This window comes from Mustela putorius, unplaced genomic scaffold, assembly GCF_011764305.1.
Source record: "Mustela putorius furo isolate JIRA1106 unplaced genomic scaffold, ASM1176430v1.1 tig00004053_pilon_pilon_pilon, whole genome shotgun sequence".
Taxonomy (NCBI): Eukaryota; Metazoa; Chordata; class Mammalia; order Carnivora; family Mustelidae; genus Mustela; species Mustela putorius.
The window spans coordinates 235,207-262,352 of record NW_025422186.1 but is presented as its reverse complement, the minus strand read 5'-3'; the positions used below and the strand labels follow the sequence as shown (position 1 = coordinate 262,352).

Sequence of the window (27,146 nt, the reverse complement as noted above, 5' to 3'; positions counted from 1 at the left end):
TAAAAAAGACTTATTACATAGTTACAGTAATCAGGACTGTGATATTGGCAGAGGGATAGACACATAGAGAACAGAACAGAGAACCCAGCAACAGACTCACATGAATATGCCCAACTGATCTCTGCTAAAAGTACAAAAGCAATTTAATGGAGGAAAGACAGCCTTGTCAAGAAAATGGTTCTAGAACAAGAGACATGCATAGACAAAATGAACTGTAACTTAAATCTCATACCTCATACAAAAATTAACTTAAAATGTACCATAAACTTAATATAAAACAGAAAAACCATAAAAACTAAAAAAAAAAAAAAAGCCCCAAGGGAACAGGATAAAGTCTTGGGGATGTAGTGAGGCAAGGAGTTCTACAATGGACTTGACACCAAAAGTAGGATCAGTAAGACGAAGTTGATGAAATGGGCAAATTAAAAATTTGTTCTGTGAACGACCTTGTAAGTTGATGAGTAAAACAAGCTGGGACTGCGAGAAAATATTTTCAAACCATGTATCAGATTAGTATCTATACTATAAAGAACTCTCAAAACTGAACAGTAAACAAGCAAAACAATCCAATTACAAAATGGACAAAAGGTACAAGCAGACATTTCACCAGAGAGGATATACAGACGGCAAATAAGCACGTGACAGGACGGTCCATCTAACATCATTAGCTGTTAGGGAAATGCAAGTTAAAACCACACTAAATTATGACACACTTCTCAGAATGGCTAAAATAAAACAATAGTGATAACATCAAATACTGACAAGGATGTGGAGATTCTGGATTATTCACACACTTTGAGCAAGAGTGTAAAATGTTACAGATGCTCTGGAAAACAGTTTGGCAGTTTCTTTAAAATCTAAACATGCAATTACCGTATGAACCAGCAACTGCTTTCTTAGGTACTATCCCAGAGAAACAAAGACTCATGTTCACACAAAAACCTGTACACAAATGTTTACAGCAGCTTTATTTGTCATAGCCCCCACTAGAAACAACCCAGATGTCCTTCAACAGGTGAATGGTTAAGTGAACTGTGGTACCAGTTCATCCATACCAGGGAATACTACTGAGCAATAAAAACAAATGACATATTGATACATGCAGCAACTGGTAACTTGATGAATCTCCAGAGAATTCTTGTGACTGAAAAAAAGCCAGTCTCAAAAGGTTATATACTATATGATTCCAAATCTCAAAAATTAGATACTGTATGATTTAATCTACAGATTATGGAAATGACAGAATTATAGAAATTGATGATAGGTTAGTTGTTGCCATGGATTAAGGAGGGGCTGGGGTGGGAAAGAAGTGGGTGGGAATTATAGAAGGGCAACATGAGGTATCCTTGTGATAGAAAAGTTCTGTGTCTTGACTATAATAATGTCAATATCCCAATTGTGATATTGTTTTATATAAAATGTTACCATTGGGGAAAACTGGGTAAAACATACATAAGATTTCTTGTATTACTTCTTACAACTGCATGTGAATCTACAATTATTTCAAAATAGAATTTTAATTAAGGAGGGCATATATTGCATGGAACCCTGGGTATTATACATAATGAACCCTGGAACACTACATCAAAAACTAATGATGTGGGGCACCTGGGTGGCTCAGTGGGTTAAGCCTCTACCTTCGGCTCAGGTCATGATCTCAGGGCCCTGGGATCAAGCCCCACATGGGGCTCTCTGCTCAGCAGGGAGCCTGCTTCCCCCTCTCTCTCTGCCTATTTGTGATCTGTCAAATAAATTAAAAAATCTTAAAAAAAAAAAACTAATGATGTACTGTATGGTGACTAACACAACATAATTTAAAAAAAGAAAAGATAAACCAGAGCAATCCATTTCCTCTTTAAAATAATCTAGAATATGAACCTAAAGATAGGCTTGCCTATTTAAGCATATTAAATCATCCTTCCTGCTTTTTCATTGGCAATAGCTTCTGAATGCCAAGTTGAGCCTCTCCTTTGAACTGAAGCCTAGCAAGAGCAGGTAAAGAAGATATGTGTTTTGGAGGAAAGAGCTCTGGAAGTACAGTCAGATGATCTGAGTTCTAGTCCTGACTCTCATTCATTAGCCATATGAACTTAGGCAAAGTGGTAACTCGACTTTTTTGAAAGGCAGCTATGCTCACCACTAGTGCCACCACTAGTAATCTGACTTTTCTAAAACTTAAAAATTTCCTCATTTGAAAGGACTTGTCAAGAATAATAGTACAGCACTCTATTTCACAGAAATGCTAGGGAGGGGGCAGGATCCTATGAAATAACCGATACAAGAATCCTTTAGGGGTGCCTGGGTGGCTCAGTGGGTTAAGCCTCTGCCTTCGGCTCAGGTCCTGACTCAGGGTCCTGGGATCATGCCCCGCATCTGCTCTGCATCGAGCTATCTGCTCAGCAGGGAGCCTGTTTCCCCTCTCTCCCTGCCTGCCTCTCTGCCTACTTGTGATCCCTCTCTCTCTGTCAAATAAATAAAATAAAATAAAATCTTTAAAAAAAGAATCCTTTGAACAATGTAAAGCACAATACTGTGAGACATGAGGTTTTATATCTGTGCAAGAGCCATTTTACCACAGTATGGAGTCACTTAGTAATGCGCAATAATCACTAACTGCTTAATAAATAATGCGTGACTGGTCATTACAAAAGTCAAACAAGGGCTGAATTTTCTCCCAAGAATTTAAAACAAAGGAGATATATAACATATTCAATCAAAGAGGAAAAAGCAACATATATAAGAAGCCAACAGGATTATTAAATTAATCTCTACATTAAAAAAGTGAACTATCCCAACACGTTTCAGGGGATGAGCAATAATGGATGTGAGACTTGTCAAAAAAGTAGAAAAACACTGAGCTCTGTAGCAGAAAACCCAAGATCCAGGGAGATGGAACAGTAATAGATAGAATAAAAGTGTAAAAAAAATTGCTCTGAGTGGTTTAGGCCTTATATAGAGACTATGGAAATGGATCAATTTGGATTTACAGTACAATTTAATTTTAGTTTGTATTAGTTACCATGGCAAACACATCTGAAGGTCCAGATGAGGCTCATGGCTTAGAAATAGAACTTTCTCTTCTCCCCAAAAGAAAGTAAAATATAAATATATATATATATCCAAAATGTTCAATGCTAATTTTTTTTAAACTTAAATTCACACAGGCCATAATTATATAGCTCCAGGAGAATTCTAGGTTTTTGAAGTTGATGCAGGTTTGTACCAGGTTGTCACCCTGCTACACTGTTCCACCATCTGCTGTGGTTTGCACATATTTTTACAGGAAGAGGCAATTGAGCCCAAAGCAGAGTCAGGATCCTCAGTTATTAACATGGACTCAAATAATGACTTCCTGTGAGACTTTAAGCAAGCCACTTAACCTTAATATTTTATAGCTCCCTTATAATAACAATACCACCTTACATGTGTATGAGCTGTAAAGTTTACAACACAAATTACTATTTTAATTGATCCATAAAACCTCAGTGTGGGAGTCAGAGCAGGTGTTATTTCCATTTTACAAATGAGAAAATCAAAGTCAAATGGCACAGAAGGACCCTACCTTACACCATAAACAAAACAACTAAAAATGGGATCATAAACCTATATGTAAGAGATAAAAGCATAAAAACTTCTACAAGAAAACACTGGGGAAAATCTTTCAAGATCTGAGATAGGCAAAGACTTCTTATCATGACCAAAACATGAACCATAAAGAAAATTGATAAATTAGACTTCACCAAAACTTAGAACTTTTGCTTTTTAAGTTATGTCATTAAGAAAATGAAATGACAAGCCAGAGACAGGGGGAAAATATTTACAAACAGCATATCTGATAAATGATTTGTACCTAGAATATATAAATAAATCCTACAACTCAACAAGAACCCAATTTTTAAAATGGGAAAATAACTGGATGGACATTTTCCCAAAGGCGGCATAGAAAAGGTCAACAAACACATAAAAAATTATAAACACCATTAGCAATCAAGAAAATACAAATCAAAACCACAATGAGCTACCACTACACCCTCACTAAAATGACTATAATGAAAAAGATAGACATTATTCTGTCGATGAGGAAGTGTGGAAATTAGAACCCTCATACACTGCTGGTAGGGATGGTAGGGATGTAAAATAGTGCAACCACTTTGGAAAACAGATTGTAGCTCCTCAGAAAGTTAAATATAAAGTTACCAAATGACCCAGAAATTCATATATTCAAGAGTACTGAAAACATATGTCCACAAAGACTGGTATACAAATATCATAGCAGTATTATTCGTAATAGCTAAAAAGTAAAACCAACTCAAATGACTACCAACTAGTGAGTAGATAAAGAAAATGTGATATAGCCATTCAGTAGAATATAATAACATAGGAAGGATTAAAATACTGATACCTGCTACATGGATGAGCCTCAAAAATATTATGCTAAATTGAAAGAAGCTAGACACAAGAGATCACACTCTGCATGGTTTCATTCACATGAAGTGTCCAGAAAGAGAAAATTGGCAGAGTAGCAGATCTGTGGTTGCCTGGGCCTTAAGGTGGGAACAGGGACTAACCACAAATAGTTGAGAAGAAACTTTGGGGTAATGGAAATATTCTAAAACTGGACGGTGGTGACAGTTGCATTAACTCTATAAACTTACTAAAATCACCAAATGGTACATATACAAATGTATATAAATTACACCTCAATGAAGCTAAATTTAAAAATCAACGAATAAACCTGTGCTGGAAAAAAAAAAAAAACAACTGCAGAGAAGGGACAAAAATACAGGTCCTCCATGTTCCTTCTACTCTATTACCTGCCTTAAAGAAATGGAAAGAATAACAATAAGGTTTTTCAAAGGGTTACTATCATCACAGTGGAAGTAACAATTCTACCAGGTTTTGAAAACACAAAATAATTAAAAATTCCAGGTGGTACTGCTATTTTCATTTAATCCATAGTATAGCTGTATCAGAAATTTTCTACTTTTAACTCTTTACAGTTCATAAACACAGGGAAATTTTATAGTAAGTATATTGTAATATGAATTTATTTACCCTAAAACTCACATCAGAAAGCACTATTCTATGTCATTTCTAACACAGAGGCAGTTTTAATTTTAAAGAATAGTTTAGTATCACTGGTTGACTTACGGTAAGGATAATGACGCTCAGAGCATCTTCAAAATGACCCCAAACTTCTTCCAGGGGACACAGTTCTGAATCTGGCACCCCATCTGGCACTAAGAGGTTAATCAAGTTGTGCATACATTTGCTGAAATCAAAAAGAGAAAACTCATCCCATAAGGAAATAAAACACTGGCATCATGGCTAAGATAAGTAAAATCTGGATCTCATCCCAGACTACGAGCTTCAAAACACTTCTGTTCTTCCCTCATTTTTATCTGGCCTCCAACCTCAGAAGACAGATTTTTGAAGCTATAAAAGGGGCTGACCAATCCTCCTTTTTATTATGCCTATGGTTGTCTTTCACCTTTTTTTAGTTTCCTGCACTAAGGAGTTGTAGCTGTTTATTATATTTTATGAGCTGGTTCAATCTATAGACATTTTAAAGCATCTCATTACATCCCGAAATAGGCAAGGGAATTGGGATTTAAACTGGGAATAATTCCAGGAGAACTGTCTCTCATGTCTCAGAAAAGAAAGATTGTAATAAAGTTTTTCATAGAAAAATCACACATCATTTCCCCCACATTTAGGCATAGAAAACATAAAATCTCTAATAAATAATATTTTGTATTATGATGCAGAGTTAGTCCTTAAAGAAAGGTGCTTAGAAAAAACACCTGGGGCAAATATCGCAAAATGTTAACATTTGTTAAATTTGGGTGGTGGGTGCATTGGTGGTAGTTATATTAATCTCTGAAAGGTACTTAGTAATTTTATCATATATATAGTCTCACACAAAGAAGCAACTTTGCCCCCTTTTTTATCCTCTTTTGAGAAATCCAGACTCCCTGACATACCTAATTAATCCTTGGTCTATATTATAACTCTAAATATGGAGCTGTTTTGAGGGTTTTTTAGTTCAGGAGTTACAGGAGTTCCCCGATCATCTTTTAAGTTGGACCATTTGAGTCTGACTGATGACTTATGGGTTATCAAACCCATAAGCTTGATATCTTTTGGTTATCAAAAAGCCTAGATTTGGTGTTAAGTTACATATACTAACCTGTATTTCAACACATCAATGGATTCTTTCTTTTTGTAAAGCAGTAAGGCCCTTTTCAAGGCCTTCAGAGCAATGGAAGGATAGTGTGCAGGCATTTCCACTGCTAATGCTATAGGAAGGAAAGAAAAAAAGGCTGTTGAGTACCTTATCTATCAGTTTTCATCCCAGGCTACAACTTGCTCTCTCTAATGAAACTGGCCTGGAACAGATTAACACAAACCAACCAACCAATGGACAAAACCCCCCCAAAACGCATTTTATGAAATCAGGAGTCCATGCTGGTTTTCGGAGACAGCTTATAGATTCTGGGTAGAAAAACCTGATAGGGCCACCAGGGTAATCTCTTTAGCAAACATCAACAGAGAACCTACTGTTTCTGTGATCCTGCTCACAGTCTTTTTTTTTTTTTTTTTTACCTGCTCACAGTCATACAGGTAAAGTGATAATCTAATGAGCTAGAGTCAAGGAGTGGCACACAAAGGTGGAAACAAAAAGCAGATCAGTAAAAGGGCAATAATCAAACGGACTCTGAAAAACAGCCTGAGGGTTTTGAAGGGGGGGGAGTGGGAGGTTGGGGGAACCAGGTGGTGGGTATTAGGGAGGGCACGGATTACATGGAGCACTGGGTGTGGTGCAAAAAACAATGAATACTGTTACACTGAAAAGAAATAAAAAATTTAAAAAAAACCAGATTTATACTACAATATATTGTTTTAGACTAATACTAAAAACAGGAAACAGTTGACATGAGAGTGAGTGTCAGAGATAAGAAACCCTAAAACTTCCAAATGCAGTTACCAGGTTTCTAATTGGAGACCCATTATATAAGAAGTGGTCACCATTACATGTCCATAAAGTATAGACCAGCTGCTCCTTGTCTCTAGGAATTTTGTCTTATGAGATAAGGAAAGGCAAATGTGACCTTTGTGCCTAATACCTTTATTAACCACACAGGTTCCCGAGGAGGGAAGGGGGAGAAAAAAGGAAAAATAATTAGGCCGTTTCCTGCAGCATATCCCCATATAGGTTCTGGGACCCCAAATACTACTTACTTACAGCCCATCCAGAAATTTGAGAGTGGTAATTGTATTAAAGAATATTACCAGTATTTCTTTGTACACTTTATTTTTTAAAAGTAATCTCTACACCGAGTTTCGTGATCTACTGACTGAACCAGCCAAGGATCCCCTTCTTTGTACACTTTAATAAATTGCTAAGATTGTATCATCTTTGATTAGTTAAACAGTTGATGGTCATTTCTATCTAGCTGAGTAAAACCAGCTTTCCAAGGTTCAAGCTCCCCCTTTTGCGTAGTTATGTAATTCAATTCCACACCTAGAGTAGGCATGGTAGTGCATTATAGAGTAGTGCATTATAAGTAATGCACTTTACTCAGGTGTCTAAGAACAACAAATATAAGCAATTATTCTTCACGACCCTAAGGACCTTATAGTCTCATATAAAGAAAAAGATAGATGCATTAATGACTATAATACATGACATTTCAAGAATGCCATTAGAGAAGGAGAAACAAAGTGCTATGAGAGAACATTATATTCCACCTGAAGGTAAAGAATGAAGGACAGAGAGAAGAAAAAGTAGTATAATTTAAATGGGTAACAGTCTTCCAAAAACATAAATATAGCACTTACATGCAATTATTTCAAATGTTTTACTTTCCAAATGAGGCAGTTCCCACACTGATTCCAGGAAGCTGTCAAGGAATGGATCATTCATTTTGGCTTTAACTTCAAACTCATACAGCAGAAGCAATGTCTCACATGGATCACTTGAGAAGTCCCCTAAGAGGGAGGCAAAAATGCAACATCCTCTGTGATTATATTTTATTATTCTAATCTCTCTTCTGGGGAGACTTTTCTGTTGAGGAAAATTAATTCTACTTAAAAATTGAAGGTTGTCCTAGCTTCTGTATATAGACATTTTATATATATATATATATATATTTTTTTTTTTAAGATTTTATTTATTTATTTGACAGACAGAGATCACAAGTAGGCAGAGAGGCAGGCAGAGAGAGAGAGGAGGAAGCAGGCTCCCTGCCGAGCAGAGAGCTCGATGCGGGGCTCGATCCCAAGACCCTGGGATCATGACCCAAGCTTAAGGCAGCAGCTTAACCACTGAACCACCCAGGCACCCCAGACATTTTATATTTTTAAATCATTAGATACATTTTTACATTTTATATCATTAAATACATTATAAATTTAAATCATTAAATATATTTTTACATTTTAAATCATTAAATACATTACAAATTCATCAACACTTTGAGCACCCTCTAATGCATTCAGTAACATTGCCTACATTTCCTGAAATTATTGCCATAATGTTCCTAAATAGCCTGAAAAAGTTCTGCTACTATCTAATCTAGATCCAATGTTTATCTGCCTCACTTTAATGACTGTGTTAACCAAAAGATGGAATGCTGTATAAGCTAACTGTGGTTTTATTTTAAGCAAAGTAAAAAAGTGTTTCCAAATTATTTCCTTTAGTCAATAAATAGTATTTTTTGGGTATCACCATGGGAAGAAAGTTCTACCAGATTGCATATACCACAGAATGTGAGATGGTTTTCATTCATCCTGGTTAGACTGAACTTTTTTAAAAAGTTTTTTTTTCTTTTTAAAATATTTTATTTATTTATATGAGAGAGAGAGAGAGAAAGTAAGTAAGAGAGCACAAGCTGGGGGGAGAGGCAGAGCGAAAGGGAGAAGACTCCCTGCTGAGCAGGGAGCCCAATGTGGGACTCAATCCCAGGACCCTGGGATCACGACTGGAGCTGAAGGTAGACGTTTAACCAACTGAGCCAACCAGGTGCCCCTAAAAAAAGTTTTGAGGTATAGCACACATACAATAACCTGAATAAAACCCGTTAATCTTAAAGAAGCAGCTTGTTGAATTTTCACGTATGTTTAAACCATGTAACCACTACCCTGTATCTCATGATACAGAACACTTCCAACATTGGTGCTCCTTTTCAAGTCAATATCACCTTAGAGTTAACAACTATTTTGATTTCTGTCACTATTGATTGTTACTGCCTATTCTTGAATGTCATTGCTAGTACACAGAAATATAATAGATTTTTGGATATTTGGCCTTATATTCTATAACTTGCCAAATTCACTTACTAATCACAGTAACTTTTCTGTAGATTGTTGTGGATTTTCTATGTAGACAATCATGTCATCTGCAAATAGAAGGGGTTTTATTTCTTCTTTTTCACTCTATGTCTTTTTTCCATTCTTTTGCTTGGCTCATTGCACTGGCTAAGACTTCTAGGAAGATGCTGAACAGAAATGAGAGCAGACAACCTTGACTTGTTCCTGCCCTTAGAGGGAAAGCATTCAGCCTTTCGTCAGTAAACTTGATATTAGCTGTAGTTTTATCTTTGTAGATGCCCTGTATCAGGTTGAGAAACTTCCCTACTTTTCTTGGTTTGCTCAGGGTTTTTAAAAAAATCATAAATGGATGTTCAATCTTTTCACATAACTGTTGATAGGGTAATTTGAGTCTACAATGTTGAACCTAGGACAAACTGCACATAGTTATGGTCTCTTATCCTTTTCAAATTTTACTAAATTTAACTTGCTAATATTTTGTTGAGGATTTCTGCAGGTATTTTCATGAGGAATATTGGTCCATAACTTTCTTTTCTCTTATTTTGTCTGGTATTGATATCAGTAAAAATGAGCTCATAAAATGAACCGGGAAGTATGCCCTCTTCTTTCTTGAAGGGTCTGTATAAAGCTGGTATTATGTCTTTAAATGTTTGATAGAATTCCCTACTGGAGTTTTCTCTAAGATTTTAAACTACAAATTCAATGGGTATAAGACTATTATTCAGATTATCTATTTCTCCTTGAAGGAGCTTTGTTAGTTTGTGGCTTTCAAGGAATTTGTCCACCTCATAAAAAGCTGTCAAAGTCATAGGCATAAAGCTGATCATAACAGTTGTTAATCATCATTTTAAATGTCTTCAGGATCTATAGTGATGTCTCTATTTTCATTCTGGACATTGTTAATTTGTATCTATCTGCCTAGTTAGGGGTTTCTCAATTATACTGATCTTCTCAAAACAACAACAACATAGCTCTTGATTTCATTGTTTTTAATTTAATGTAGTTTGTTTTTATTTTTAAGATTTATTTTTAAGTAACCTTTACACCCAATGTGGGACTCAAACTCACAGCCCCAAGATCAAGAGTGGCACGCTGAGCAACTGAACCAGCCAGGCACCTGTTTTAAATTTTATTGATTTCTGATCTTATTTCTTTTGTTCCACTCAATTGGGTTTAATCTGCTATTTTTTTCTAGTTTCTTAGGGTGAAGCCTTAGATTATCTAAGCTCTCTATCTAATGCAATAAATTTTTGTCAGAACACTGCTTTAGCTGTATCTTCTCAATTTTTTTTTATTTATTCCTATTAACATATAATGTATTATTTGCTTCACGGTTACAGGTCTGTGAATCAGCAGTCTTACACAATTCACATCACTCACCATAGCACATTACCTTGCCCAATGTCCAGAACTGAGCCAGCAAATCCCTCCCCCCATATCTTCTCAATTTTTATATGCATACTTTCATTTTCATTCCACTCAAACTATTCCTGATTTCCTTTTGTGACTTGTTCTTGAACCCATTAGATTATTGAAAAGTGGGTTAATTTCCAAATATTTGGAGATTTTACAGATGGCTCTGTATTATAATTTTATAAGTTAATTCCATTATGGTCAGAGAAGTACTTTGTATGATTTCAATACTTTTACATTTTTTGAAGTTTGTTTTATGGTTCAGAACATGGACTACTGTGATGAATGTTCAGTGTGCTTTTGAAAAAAGGAAATGTATTCTGCTATTGTAGGATTGAGTATTCTCTAGATGTCAACTAGATCGAGTTGGTTGAGAGTGCTGTTCATGTCTTCTCCATCGTTACTGAGTATCTATTGACTTGGTTCTATTGACTACTGAAAAATGAGTATTGAAGTCTCCAACTGTAGTTATGGATTTTCCTACTCCACCTTCCATTTCTATCAGTTTTCGCTTCATGTGTTTTGAAGCTCTGTTGTTAGGTACATCACAAATTTCAAATAGTTATGTTGTCATTTTTAATTGATCACTTTTTCATTATGTTTCTCTTTATCCTGAGTAATGTTGCTTGCTCTAAACTGCTTTTTGCTTGCTATTAATATAGCTATTCCAGCGTTCCTTTTCTTAGTGTTTGTATAGTGGTACCCTTTTCAATTCCTTTTATTTCTGACCTATCTATGTCTCCATATTGAAGTGGGGTTTTTTGGTAGACAACACGTAGTTGGGTCTTGATTTTTTATCCAGTATGACATACTTCATCTTTAATCAGTATGTTTAGACCAGGGGTGAGCAAACTACAATCTGTGGGCAGGCTGACTGTCATCCAAATAAAGTTTTATTTGAACACAATTATGTCCTTTGTTTAAATATGGTCCACGTACTCCTGTGACAATGGCAGAATTGAGCAGTTGTGTCCAAGACCTGCTAGCCTAAAATACTCACTATTAGAACTTTAAGAAAGTGCCTGATTTTGACCATTTATATTTAATGTAATTATTGATAGTTGGGTGTTCTTCAACTTCAAAAAAAATGAGTTATATGTAAAACAACTAGACAGAAAATCAGTAAGGAAAAAAAAATGAAAATACTGTAAGCCAACTAGACCTAACAGACATCTATAGAACATTGCTCCCAAAGAGCAGCAGAATATATGTTCTTCTCAAGTACAGACTATGCTCTAGGTCATAAAACAAACTTCAGTAAATTTCAAAGTATAAAATAATGCAAAGTATGTTCTGTGACCATATGAAATTAAAAATTAATAACAGGGGGCGCCTCTGCCTTTGGCTCAGGTCATGATCTCAGGGTCCTGGGATCGAGCCCCACATTGGGCTCTTTGCTCAATGGGGAGTCTGCTTCCCCTTATCCCTACATGCCTCTCTGCCTGCTTGTGATCTCTGTGTGTCAAATAAATAAAATCTTTAAAAAAATTAATAACAGAGGGGCACCTGGGTGGCTCAGTGGGTTAAGCTGCTGCGTTTGGCTCAGGTCATGATCTCAGGGTCCTGGGATCGAGTCCCACATTTGGCTCTCTGCTCAGCGGGGAGCCTGCTTCCCTCTCTCTCTCTCTCTCTGCCTGCCTCTCCATCTACTTGTGATCTCTCTGTCAAATAAATAAAATCTTTAAAAAAATTAATAACAGAAAAAATTTGGGAAATGTACAAATACACATAAAATAAATGTATCTTTAAACAACCAGTGGGTCAAAAAATAAATCAAAAGAGAAATTAGAAAATATTTTGAAATGAATAAAAATGAGGACGCAATACACCAAAACAAATGGGATACAGTTACAGTAGTGCCTACAGGAAAATTTGTATCTATAAGCACCTACATTAAGAAAGGGGAGGGGCGCCTGGGTGGCTCAGTGGGTTAAGCCGCTGCCTTCGGCTCGAGTCATGATCTCCGAGTCCTGGGATCGAGTCCCGCATCGGGCTCTCTGCTCAGCGGAGAGCCTGCTTCCCTCTCTCTCTGCCTGCCTCTCCATCTACTTGTGATTTCTCTCTGTCAAATAAATAAATAAAATCTTAAAAAAAAAAAGAAAGGGGAAACACTTCAAATCAGTAATCTAATCTTCTACCTTAGTTAAGACCAAAATAACTCAAACAAGTAGAAGGTAGAGAATAATAAAGACTGCAGTGGAAATGAATCGAGATAGGAAAACAATAGAAAAAATTAATGAAATCAGAAGCTAATTCTTTGAAAAGACAACAAACTGACTAGTCTTTAGAAGCCTCATTTCTAGAATCAGAAGTGAAAAAGGAAACATCATTGCCAACCTCAGAGAAATAAAAAGGATTACATAGGACTGCTATGAATAACTGTATGTCAATAAGTTGAAATGGACAGTTTCCTAGAAAGAAAAACTACTGAAATGGACTCAAGAAGAAATAGACAATCTAAATAGACCTATAATGAATAAAGTAATTTATTTTTAAAAAAGATTTTTATTTATTTATTTGAGAGGAAGAGAGACAGAGAGAATGCATGAGTGCACATAAGCAGGGGGAGCAGCAGAGGGAGAGGGAGAAGCAGGCTCTCTCCTGCAGGAAGCCCGATGTAGGGCTTGATCCCAGGACCCTGGGATCATGACCTGAGCCAAAGGCAGGCTCTTTTAAATTTTTTTTTTTTAATGACTTTTCAGTATACTAGAATTCATTGTTTATGCACCACACCCAGTGCTCCATGCAATACGTGCCCTCCACAATACCCACCACAGGCTGGCTCAACTTCCCACCCCCCGCCCCTTCAGAACCCTCAGATTTAAAAATAACCAAACCCTCAGATTGTTTTTCAGAGTCCAGAATCTCTCATGGTTCATCTCCCCCTCCAATTTCCCTCAACTCCCTTCTCCTCTCTAACTCCCCATGTCCTCCCTGCTATTTCGTATGCTCCACAAATAAGTGAAACCATATGATAACTGACTCTCTCTGCTTGACTTATTTCACTCAGCATAATCTCTTCCAGTCCCATCCATGTTGATACAAAAGTTGGGTATTCATCCTTTCTGATGGAGGTATAATACTCCATAGTGTATATGGACCACATCTTCCTTATCCATTCATCCATTGAAGGGCATCTTGGTTATTTCCACAGTTTAGCGACATGGCCATTGCTGCATGAACATTGGGGTACAGATGGCCCTTCTTTTCACTACATCTGTATCTTTGGGGTAAATACCCAGTAGTCAAAGGCAGACTCATAATTGACTGAGCCACCGAGGTGCCCCAATGAATACAGCAATTTAAATAGTTTTTAAAACTATAGAAAAAGAAAATCCAGGACTAAACAGCTTCACCACTGGACTGTACCAAACAAAGAATTAATACTAATTCTCACAAATTCTTTTAAAAATAGAAGAGAATGGGTTACCTGGGTGGCTCAGTTGGTTGTGTCCAACTCTTAATTTTGGCTCAAGTCATGCTCTCAGGGTCATGCGATGGAGCCCCATGTCCAGTTCCATGCTCAGCACGGAGTCTGCTTGAGTCTCTCTCCCTCTACCCCTCCCCCAACTCGTCCACTTCCCCCTCTCTACAGTAAATAAATAAATCTTTTAAAAAATAGAAGGGGATGGAACACTCATGACTCATTCTATGGGGCCAATATTACTGTGATACCAAAACCCAAAGATATCACAAATAAAGAAAATTACAGACAAATATCTCTTAGGAATATAAACTCAAAAATTCCCAACAAAATACTAGTAAATTGAACTCAGCAGCAAAGAAAATAATTATGCAATATGCCCAAGTAGGATCTACCCAGAAATGCAAGGGTGCTTTAACAAGTGAAAATCAATGAATGCAAGATACCATATTTTTTTTTAAAATATTTTATTTATTTATTTGACAGAGAGAGATCACAAGTAGGTAGAGAGGCAGGCAGAGAGAGAGAGAGAGGAGGAAGCAGGCTCCCTGCTGAGCAGAGAGCCCGATATGGGACTCGATCCCAGGACCCTGAGATCATGACCTGAGCCGAAGGCAGCAGCTTAACCCACTGAGCCACCCAGGCGCCCCACAAGATACCATATTAATAAAATAAGAAACAAAAACTACATGATGTTCTCCAGAAGCAGAAAACCATTTGACAGAATCCAATATCCTTTCATGATAAAAACAATTAACAAACCAGAAGGGAACTTCCTCAATCTGATAAAGGGCATTTCTGGAAAACCCACAGCTAACAACACACTTACTAGTGAAAGACTGGACTCTCCCTTTAAGATAGAACAAAAAAGAATGCCCACTTTCACCACTGCTATTCAATATTGCACTGAGAGTTCTAGTCAAAGAAATTAGGCAAGATAAAAGACATCAAGACAGAAAATAAATAGTAAAATGTGATCTTGTAAATATGATTCCTAGGGAATTCAGTAAAATACCATTAGAACAAATAAACACGTTTAAGATCAATATAAAAAATTAATTCTAGTTCTATAAAATAGCAATGAGCAAACTGAAAATAAGATTAAGAAAACAATTCCATTCACAATAGCATTAGAAACAATAAAATACCTAGGAATAAATTAAAAGATGTGCTGGACTTGTATAATGAAAATTATAAAACATCACTGAAAAATTAAAGATGTAAATAAATGGAAAAATATTCCATGTTCATAGATTAAAAGACTTAACTTTGTTAAGATGGCAATACTCCCCAAAATGATCTACAGATTCAACACAATCCCTATCAGAATCCCAGCTGGCTTTTTTCTTTTTTCAGAAATTGTCAGGCCGATCCTAAAATTCATATGGAAATTCAAGGAACCCAGAATAGCCAAAATGATCTTGAAAAAAGAACAAATTTGGAGGACTAACACTTCCTGATTTCAAAACTTACTACAAAGCAATGATAATTAAGACAGTATGGTACTGGCATAAGGACAGACATGCATATCAATGGGACAGAACTGACAATCCAGAAATAAAACGATGTGTCTATGATCAACTAATTTTCCACAAGGAGGCAAAGACTATCCAATGTGGAAAGACTATTAAAAAAAATTAATGGTGCTGAAATGACTGGATAGCCACATGGAAAAGAATGAGGTCAGACTCTTACCTCGTACCACATAAAAAAATTCACTCAAAATAGATCAAAGACCTAAATATAGGAGATAGAAGTATAAAACTTTTCAGAAGAAAACACAGGAATAAATGTTCATAATTCTGAATCTGGCAGTGGATTTTTACATATGATACCAAAAGCATAAGCAACAAAAAAATATATATTTTACTTCATCAAAATTAAACAATTTGTGCTTCAGGGTGCCTGGGCAGCTCAGTCATTAAGCATCTGCCTTTGGCTCAGGTCACGATCCCAGGGTCCTGGGATTGAGCCCCACATCAGGCTCCCTGCTTGGCGGGAAGCCTGCTTCTTCCTTTCCCACTCCCCTTGCTTATGTCCCCTCTCTTACTGTGTCTATCTCTGTCCAATAAATAAATAAAATATTTTTAATAATTTGTGCTCCAAAAGACACTATCAAGAAAGGGAAAAGACAACTCACAGAATGGGAGAAAATATTTTCAAGTAATGAATCTGATCAAGGACTTGTACCTAAAATATGTAAAGGACGTATGACTTAGTAACAGAAAGGCAATAACCCAATTAAAAATTGGGCAAAGAGTCTGAACACACCTTTCTCCAAAGAAGATATACACATGGCCAATAAACATATGAAAAGATGCTTAACATCATTAGTTGTCCGGAAAGTCATTCATTAGGAAATCAGAACTGCAATGGGACATCACTCTGTACTCACTAGAATGGCTAGAAAGAAAAAAAAAGATAATACAAGTATCGGGATGGAGGTGGGGGAACATCAGAGTCTCATGTACTACTGATGACAACATAAAATGGTGCAGCCACTTTGGAAAACAGTCTTGCAGCTCCTCAAATGATTAAAATGCAGTTACTATATGACCTAGGTCTACCAAAGAGAAATGAAAACATATATCCACACAAAAACTTATAGACAAATATCTACAGCAGCATTATTCAAAATAGTCAAAAGATGAAAACTGATGAATGGATTTTTAAAATGTGTTAAGTTCATACAATGGAATATTATTTGACCATAAAATAGAATGAAATACTGATATATGCCACAACATGGATAAACCTTGAACATGTTACATTAAGTGAAAGAAATCAGTCACAAAAGTCCACATACTATATGATTCTATTTATATAAAATATCCAAAATATGCAAATCTAGAGAGACTCAAAGTAGTTGCACAGGGCTCCTGGGGGAAAGCAGGGTTAGGGAATGTAATGGAGGTTTCTTTCTGAAGTGATGAATTGTTCTAAAATTGATTGTTGATGGTTGTATATATCTCTGAATATACTAAAATCCACTGAATTATATACTTTATTGTGTGAATTACATGGCATATGAATTATATATCTCAATAGCTGTTTTTCAAAATGAATTTTTCTCTGTGATATTCCTTTGTGCCTGACTTCTTTTGTTCAAGATAATGTCTGTGATACTCATCTATATTTTTCTGAGTCAGAAGTGTATTCCCTTTTTGTAGTATTCTATCGTATGAATATACCACAATTTACTTAAGCCATCCTCCTACTGATGACACTAGAGTTTTCAAATCTTTAACTCTTATGAATAAAGCTATCCTGAACATTCTCATACATACTATGGTAAACAGATACACTCATTTCACCTGAGTATGTATCTAGAAGGGGGATTGCTGGGTCATTGCTGTAACAAACATGTTTGGTTTTAGCAGATACTGCCAAATGGTCTTCCAAAATGGTTGTACTAATTTACATTACCACTCTCAATGTATCAGAGCTCCAGGTGCTTCCCATCCTTACTAACACTTGGTATCTTAGCCATTTCAGGGAGTGTGCAGTGATCCCTCATTGTTAATTCGAATTCTTTGATGAGGTTCTCCTTTTGTGAAGTCCCTGTTTAATTCTCTTGCCCATTTTTAATTGGGCTGTCTTTTCTCACGGAGTTTTTTTTTTTTAAGATTTTATTTATTTGAGAGAGAGAATGAGAGAGAGAGCACGAGAAGGGGAGGGTCAGAGGGAGGTAGACTCCCTGCTGAGCAGAAAGCCTGATTCTGGACTTGATCCCAGGACTCTGGGATCATGACCTGAGTCAAAGGCAGTCGCTTAACCAACTGAGCCACATAGGCGCCCTTCTCACCGAGTTTTAAGAGTTCTTTACATACTCTAAAATTTCTCAGGCTTATGTATTAATACATCTTCTTCCTGTCTATGGCTTGTTTTTATCTTTTGACAGAGTGAAGTTCTCAATTGTAATGAAGTCCACTTTATCACGATTTCCTTTTACAGTTTTTTAAAAAATTTTATTTATCTGACAGATCACAAGTAGGCAAAGAGGCAGGCAGAGAGAGAGAGAGAGGGGAGGAAGCAGGTTCCCTGCGGAGCAGAGAGCTGGACGCGGGGCTTGATCCCAGGACCCTGGGACCATGACCTGAGCCGAAGGCAGAGGCTTTAACCCACTGAGCCACCCAGGTGCCCCTCCTTTGTCTTTTTTTTTTTTTCAATTTAAATCTAGAGAAAAATTTGTAGTGACATGTACTTTTGAATTACTGATATTAGTAATATATGTCCTTTCTTTTTATTCATTGCTCCATCTAGCTTGGCATCCAATTGTAATCTTTCCAAAGAATCAACTTTTGGCTTTTGATTTTCTCCTGTATATGTGCTTTCTATTTCACAGTTTTCCTGTCTTTGCTTTGTTATGTTTTTCCTTCTACTTTCCTTGGGTTTCATATTATTTTCCTAGACTTGAGCCAGAAGCTAAGATCATTGATTTTCAACCCTTCATTTTTTCTAATATATGCATTTTAAGCTATTTATTTTCCCCTAGCTTAGTTGTATCTCATGAATTTTGATGTCATATTTTTTAATTTTTGTTAAGTTCAATATTTACATAATTTTCATTGATTTCTTCTTTGGTTATATAGAAGTGTTTTTAAGATTTCCAACAGTGGGAGTTTTTTTTTTTAAGTTTTTATCTTTTTTCTTTTCAGTGTACCAGAATTCATTGTTTATGCATCACACCCAGTGCTCCATGCAATACATGTCCTCCATAATACCCACCACAAGGCTCACCCAACCTCCCATCTCCTGTCCCTTTAAAACCCTGATTGTGGGCGCCTGGGTGGCTCAGTGGGTTAAGCCGCTGCCTTCGGCTCAGGTCATGATCTCAGGGTCCTGGGATCGAGTCCCGCATCGGGCTCTCTGCTCAGCAGGGAGCCTGCTTCCTCCTCTCTCTCTGCCTGCCTCTCTGCCTACTTGTGATCTCTGTCTGTCAAATAAATAAATAAAATCTTTAAAAAAAAAACAAAAAACCCTGATTGTTTTCAGAGTCCATAGTCTCTCATGGTTTGTCCCCCCTCCAATTTCCCCCAACTCCCTTCTCCTCTCCATCTCCCCATGTCCTCCGTGTTATTTCTTATGCTCAGTGGGAGTTTTCTAATCATCTTTCTGTTGTTGACTTATAGTTTACGTTGTTCAGAGTACTTTTTTTTTTTCCAGAGAACATACTTTCTAAGATGCAATCCTTTGACATTTGTTGAGACTTGCTTCTTGACTCAGCACATGATCTATTTTGGTAAATGTTACGAGTGCTCCTGAAAAGAATGTGTATTCTCCAGTTAACAGGTCTTTTCAGGACTGATGTGACGTTTAAAGTTTGGGAAACCTTCTAGAAATCAAAAATGGATATATGTAGGCAAGCTGTTATACACACTTTACTCTGACCAGGAGTTATTGTGCCAGGATAATTTTATGGAAAAATTTCCAGATTCATATCTGTGCTTTTATAAATGAAAACCACAGAACTACAAAAGGAAATATGTCAGGTACAAGGAGACTAAACTGACATTCCTTTCATTTTCTTTTCAAATTTTTATTTAAATTCTAGTTGGTTAGCATACAGTATAACATTGGTTTCAGGAGAATTCAGTGATTTATCATGTGCCCCTCTTAATACCCATCACCCATGTAGCCCATTACCCCTCATATCCCCCCATCAACCCTCAGTTTGTCCTCTATTATTGAGTCTCTTATAGTTTGTTTCCCCCTCCCACTTTTCCCCCTCCTACATGTTCATCTGTTTTGTTTCTTAAATTCCACATATGTGTGAAATCATATGGTATTTGTCTTTCTCTGACTGACTTATTTCACTCAGCATAATATACTCTAGCTCCATCCATGTCTTTGCAAATAGCAAGAGTTCATTCTTTCTGATGGCTGGGTAATATTCCATTGTATATATACACATCAACTCAACAGTCGATGGATATTTGGGTTGCTTCCATAGTTTGGCTACCGTTGAAAAATGCTGCTATAAACATCAGGTTGCATGTACCCCTTCAAATCTGTATTTTTGTATCCTTTGTGCAAATACCTAGTAGTGTAACTGCTGGATTGTAGGGTAGTTCTATTTTTCACTTTTTGGAAAAGGACCCTCCATACTGTCTTTCAGAGTGGCCGCACCAGCTTGCATTCCCACCAGGAGTGTAAGAGGGTCCCCCTTTCTCCACATCCTCACCAACATCTGTTGTTTCCTATTGTTAATTTTAGTCATTATGACAGGTGTAAGGTGGTATTTCATTGTGGTTTTGATTTGTATTTCCCTGAAGATGAGTGATGTTGAGCATTTTTTTTTACGTGTCCATAGGCCATCTCTATGTCCTCTTTGAAAAATGTCTATTGAATGACATTCCAAATTAGGTCAGGCATTTTGGAGAAGGAATAGTATAGGTCACCATAAATATCTGGCAACTGTAAAATAAATATGTCTTCTGAACTTGTGACCCCTGCTACATTTCTTTAGGGACTCCATAGCTTTGTAATCAAAATCCCTACTCACCACCATGAGGCCTTTCCTTTGTATTATTAGGGTATGCTTATGCTGCCTATGAGACATAATTCAAATGAAGGCTGACAAAGTTGAAGATTTTTAGGACCAACTTCTATCAGAGATACTTGGGTATCTCCAGATAACTGTTTAATTTATTTTGGAGAAATAATCTTAAATTCAGGTTCTTTTGTTTCTATGGCCTAGCACCTGATCCAAAATGTACACTAGAAAATCCACTCAAGTGTTGTCATTTTGTTTAATGTGCCTGAGGATCAGCTCCAATTGCTTTTACTTTTGGCTAATCTCAAAACTATCACCTCTGAGAATTTATCCATTGAGAACTAACTTCTCAGCCAAAAGCAACCCATGACTGACTGTTAATTAAGCCAATGGAAGGACCAAGCAAAGAATGTCTATGAAGGAATAAGCATTTAATCCTAATTTTGGTGTGTGCAAGTGAACAGGTAATTCCAACATGAGTTTGGTAACTTAAAGCTTTTATCTACTGCATTTGGATAAATTAGAATGACCCTTCCAGTTCTGGGCTAAGAAGACCATAATATATAAATATATATAAAAGTATAGATAATCTCATTCTGTCAGTGGAACTGCCTTCGTGTTGGTAGAGGATTCATACTGGGTTTGTTCGAAAGCTCCTGTGAGGTTTACTCTGACATAACCATTAAAGACATACAATGATGACATTTGAGAATACTTTATACCAAGGTCAAAATTATAGCACCGGAGGTAAGTGAAATTTGCAATAACTCAAAAAATGACTTAAAAGCTTTTCTCCATCTTTGTGATTTTTGAAATAAAAAATTTACTCATATTACAAAATAGATAGCTTTGAGAAATCTAATCACTAAGACTACTTCTGGCCTTAACATTTGATGACATTTTATGTAGAGTGTAATTGCAAGGATATTCTTAGCAACATCTAAGACTGAAGTTCATCAATGGAAACCCTAAAAAGGAGCCAGAAAGACTGATTAAGAATCTGTGAACTTCCTTGTGTTTGGAGTGTCTTATAATCATAAGCAGTCATCTTTGGTATAATCCCTACTTATCCTTACATCTCCTTTTTCTTTTCCCAGACACCTAACCTGCCCTTCTCTGCCCTATACTATACCCCAAGTTGAATCTTTATTTAAGTATTTTTTCTAAATGTCCCTCTCCCAAAGTACAAACTGATAATACTTAAACTGTGAGCTTTCTGAATAATTTTTGCATAGAGGATTCTCAAAGACCAAAATACTCTAATATGCAAATAAATGACTCTTTAATGAAAGAATTTCTGGTGCCATAGCAGTGTTTCATTCAGTAAATACTTATTAAGCTCTAGTATGTACCAGACAGTTTTAGGAGGTACAGATAAAGAATGAACATGACAGGTAACTTTTCTGATTACACAGAACTTAAATTCTGGTTGGGGAGAAAAATAATATATAATATTATATAATACTGATATATCAGTAGGAATATAATAATATATAATATCAACTAGAGATGAGTGTCATAAAAAATATATAGGTTATGGGGGTAGTGATGGAAGTTGCTATTTTAGAAGGAGTGTGGTCGGGAAAGATCTAAGTTGGGTAGTGACACTTGAATAGATGTTGGGGAGCAAGCCATTTGAATATCCAGGAAGAGTGTTCTATGAAAAAGGAATGGCAAACACAAAGTCCCAGAGGTAGGAAAGTACTAAGAATTATTGATATAGTAGGACTAGAGTATAGTGAGTTGAGAGGCAGAGCAGTAACCAAGGGCCAGATAATCTATGATCTTATAGATCATGGTAACAACTTTGAATTTTAAGTCCAAGTAAATAGGAAGTACACGAGGACTGACATGATCTGACTTATAATACTCTGCTGTGTGGCTATTGGATTTACACAGGGGCAAAAGTTGGAGCAGAGAGGATAGTTGGGAAGCTATTACAGTGGTACAGATGAGAGATGAAATAGCTTGAACTAAGGAAATACTGCTGGCCTGATTTATTGTTTGGAAAGGACACATTATAAATCAGCTTCACCTCCCACTATATAAACCCTGAATAAGAGAAAACATCAAAACTAACAATGTTCTCTTATACAACTGGCCTCTGTTTATTCAGTTCCTACAGCTTTTAATGCCTTCTACTTACTTTTCTAACCATTAAATCCCAATCATTCTTCAAGAGTTAAGTTCAAATATTACCTTTAAGAATAGATCATTTCTTGCCCTGTGGTCCCACACACTTTGTATTTCTATTACTTCAATAATAGAAAACTTTGGTTATTTCTTATCACTCTGTATATGTGGAATGAATTATGGTTCTTATCTCCTTTCTTCTCTGTAAATTTCTTAAGGACAGAGACAACAACACATTTCCCTATGTTTCCACAACACTTAGTAGCCCTTGGCATTTAAGTCTTTAAGACTTTATTAAGACATTATAAAATGAATGTGGTAAGCCGCTTTCCTTAGGTCACTAATATAATGGCATGTCAGGGTTAATCCTTCCTTAAAAGCTAATTCCCACAGTACTAAGATTTCAGTCACTGTTTATATAGTTCTTAACTAATTTTTATTTGGAATAGATTTTTAAAAGGTTGGCATTTTCCAATTTTGCCCCAGAAGCTTATGATTCACCAGCTTTGCGCTTTCCCTTAATTTGTCTATTTACAGTCGGTAGCTTAATGATTTATTTACATTACTCACAGCTGGACTCATACTTTTAGGCATTATTTCATTAGAAATACCCAGTCTTAGGAAATATAAACCTTTAATAACTCAGATTCATTTTTTCTACATGTATTTTTCCCCATCTCATTCTTTTTTTAAATAAATGGCTTACATTTAAAACTTGGGAATTACATCAATAAGCAGAATGATCTGAAATAATTTCCCAATAATTTCTGCTCCTAACTTCCAGTTTAATCTTAAAGTTAACTGAAGTTTGATCTTAATTAACAGGTTGAGCATAAATATCAATACCACGTAAGACTTGACACATAACTCTCAAAGGTAACAGGATATGGGTTTTTTATATGGGGATTCTATATTACTTATTTTTTAAGTTTTTGTTTAAATACCAGTTAATCAGCATACTGTGTAATTTTACTTTTAGGTATACAATATAATGATTCAACATTTCAGTATAACACCCAGTGTTTATCACAAGTGCACTCCTTAATCCCTAACACCTCATCCCCCCATCCACCTCCCCTCTGGTAACCATCAGTTTGTTTTCTATAGTTGAGAGTCTGTGTTTTGGTTTCCCTCTTCCTTTTTTCCCCTATGCTCATTTGTTTTGTTTTTTAAATTCCACATGAGTGGAATCATATGATATTTGTCTTTCTCTGAATTATTTCACTTAGCATAATACTCTCTAGCTCCATCCATATCACTGCAAATGGCAAGATTTCACTCCTTTTTATGAATTCCTTACATACACACACACACAAACACACTACATCTTCTTTTTATCTATTTACCAGTTGATGGACACTTGGGCTGTCTCTGTAATTTGACTACTGTAGAGAAGGCTGCTATAAACACTGGAGTGTATGTATCACTTTGAATTTGTACTTTTTTTTTTTTAAAGATTTTATTTATTTATTTGAGAGAGAAACAGTGAGAGAGAGCATGAGCGAGGAGAAGGTCAGAGGGAGAAGCAGACTCCCCATGCAGCTGGGAGCCCGATGCGGGACTCGATCCCGGGACTCCGGGATCATGACCTGAGCCGAAGGCAGTCGTCCAACCAACTGAGCCACCCAGGCGTCCCGAATTTGTACTTTTGTATTCTTTGGGTAAGTACTTAGTAGTGCAACTGCTGGATCCCAGGGTAGTTCTATTTTTGACTGTCTGGAAAACCTCCATATTATTTTCCAGACAGGCTGCACCAGTTTGCTTCCTACCAACAGTGTAAGAAAGTTCCCCTTTCTCCACATCCTCACCAACAACTTACATCAATAAAGAGAATGACCTGAAACAACATCCCAATAATTTTTGCTGTTTCTTGTGTTGTTGATTTTAGGCATTCTGACAGGTGTGAGGTGATAGCTCATTGTGGTTTTTATTTATATTTCCCTGATGATGGGTGATGTTTAGTATTTTTCTTCTCATGTGCCTGTTGGATATGTGTATATCTTCTTTGGAAAAGTGTCTCTTGAGGAGCACCTGGGTGGCTTAGTCATTAAGTGCCCAATTCTTGACGTCAGCTCAGGTCACAATCTCAGGGTCAGGAGATGGAGACCCGCACTGGACTCTATGCTGGGCATGGGATTAAGATTCTCTCTCTCTCCCTCTCCTTCTGCCCCTCGACCTACCCTGCTCGTGCGTGCGTGCTCTAAGAAGAAAAAAATAGTGAAAAGGGTCTTTTCTTATCTCCTGCTCATTTTAAAATTAGATTATTTGTTTTTTGGGTGTTGAGCTTGCTAAATTCTTTATAGATTTTGGATACAAACCCTTTATCAAATATGTAATTTGCAAATATCTTCTCCCATTCTGTAGGTTGCCTTTTAGTTTTGTGGACTGTTTCCTTTGCTGTGAAGAAGCTTTTTATTTTGATGAAGTCCCAATAGTTTATTTTTGCTTTTGTTTCCCTTGCCTCAGAGACATATCTAGAAAGAAGGTGCTATGGCCAGTGTTGAAGAGGTTATTGCCTGTGTTCCCTTCTAGGATTTTTATAGTTTCAGGTCTCACATTTAGGTCTTTAATCCATTTTGAATTTACTTTTGTGAACAGTGTAAGAAATTGATCTAGTTTCATTATTTCGCATGTTGCTGTCCAGTTTTCCCAATAGCATTTGTTGAAGAGATGGTCTTCTTTCCGTTGGATATTCTTTCCTCCTTTGCTGAAGATTAACTGGCCATTAGTCGTGGGCTCATTTCTGGGTTTTCTATTCTGTTCCATTAATCTATGTGTTTATTTTTGTGCCAGTACCATACTGTCCTGATCATTACAGCTTTGTAATATAACTTAAAGTCCAGAATGGTTAAAGTCCAGCTCTGCATTTCTTTTTCAAGGTTCCTTTGGCTATTACCTATTACAGGGTCTTTTTACAGTTCCATACAAATTTACAGATTTTAGGATTCTTTGTTCTAGTTCTGGGAAAAATGGTGGTGGTATTTTGATAGGGGATGCATTAAATGTGTACATTGCTTTGGTAATACAGATGTTTTAACAATATTTGTTCTTCTAATCCATGACCATGGAATGTCTTTCTATTTCTTTTTTTTTTAAGATTTTATTTATTTATTGGACAGAGAGAGAGATCACAAGTAGGCAGAGAGGCAGGCAGCAGAGAGATAGGAAGGGAAGCAGGCTCCCCGCCGAGCAGAGAGCCTGATGTGGGGCTCGATCCCAGGACTCTGAGTTCATGACCTGAGTCGAAGGCAGAGGCTTAACCCTCTGAGCCACCCAGGTGCCCCTGTCTTTCTATTTCTTTGGAGCATCTTCAATTTCTTTCATCAATGTTTTGTAGTTTTCAGAGAAAGAGAGTCTTTCACCTCTTTGGTTAGGTTGTAGGTATCTTACTGCTTTTGATGTAATTGTAAATGGGATCGATTCCTTAATTTCTCTTTCTGCTGCTTCATTATTGGTATATGGAAATGCAACAGATTTTTGTATGTTGATTTTGTATTCTGTTACTTTACTGAATCTGTGTATCAGTTCTAGGAGTTTTTCAGTGGAGTCTTTCAGGTTTTCTGTATGGAGTATCATGTCATGTGTGTTTTTGTTTTATTTATCAAAGTACTATATATTCATCAAAAAATGTAGCAAGTGTTGAGTTTGGTGTGTATTCTTCCAAGACTTTATATGATACATGCATTCTTAAATATATGTGTATGTGTGTGTGTATAACATATATATTCTTCTGTTCATTCATGCATGAAGCAGTATGGTAAATGTCCTGGGTGCTAGATGTTCAAAGACAAGCAAAAACAGTGTATTTCCTCATGGAGCTTACAGTCCAGCATATGTGCATATAAATATGCATACACACATGCATTTTACTTTATTTTTTTAAGATTTTATTTATTTATTTGACAGACAGAGATCACAAGTAGGCAGAGAAGCAGGCAGAAAGAGAGGGGGAAGCAGGCTCCCTGCCGAGGAGAAAGCTCGATGCTGGGCTTGATCCCAGGATCCTGGGATCATGACCTAGGCTGAAGGCAGAGGCCTTAACCCACTGAGCCACCCAGGTGCCCCCACACATGCATTTTAAAGATTAAAAATTGAGTATCAGAAAAGACCAGCAAAAGATTAACACTCCAAAGTGAGGGGCACATCCCAAGGTGCATTTCTTTTACTGATAGTAACAAAAACAGTTTATAGGCTGGTGGAGGGTACATGTCTGGATTTGGTTTGGTTGTGAGAAGCAGAAGATAAAGGGCTGAAGAGTACATAGCTCATCAGTGAGGCAGTGGAGAAGAATCTCTGTGTTATGAGAAGCACTACAGCTGCTTATATCCACTGGCTGGGAAAACACAG

At 36.6% G+C, this 27,146-nt stretch overlaps 1 protein-coding gene across 1 annotated transcript in view; it reads right to left on the bottom strand.

Moving 5' to 3' along the window:
- The window catches only part of TEX11 (testis expressed 11), a gene marked incomplete at its 5' end in the record, with an annotated part of 282,218 nt that overhangs the window by 23,004 nt on the left and 232,068 nt on the right, over positions 1–27,146 (bottom strand). Inside the window, 3 exons of the mRNA XM_045072768.1 lie at positions 5,152–5,272; positions 6,191–6,299; positions 7,843–7,992. Coding sequence (XP_044928703.1) covers positions 5,152–5,272; positions 6,191–6,299; positions 7,843–7,992 — 380 coding nt within the window. The remainder of the gene's footprint in view (positions 1–5,151; positions 5,273–6,190; positions 6,300–7,842; positions 7,993–27,146) is intronic.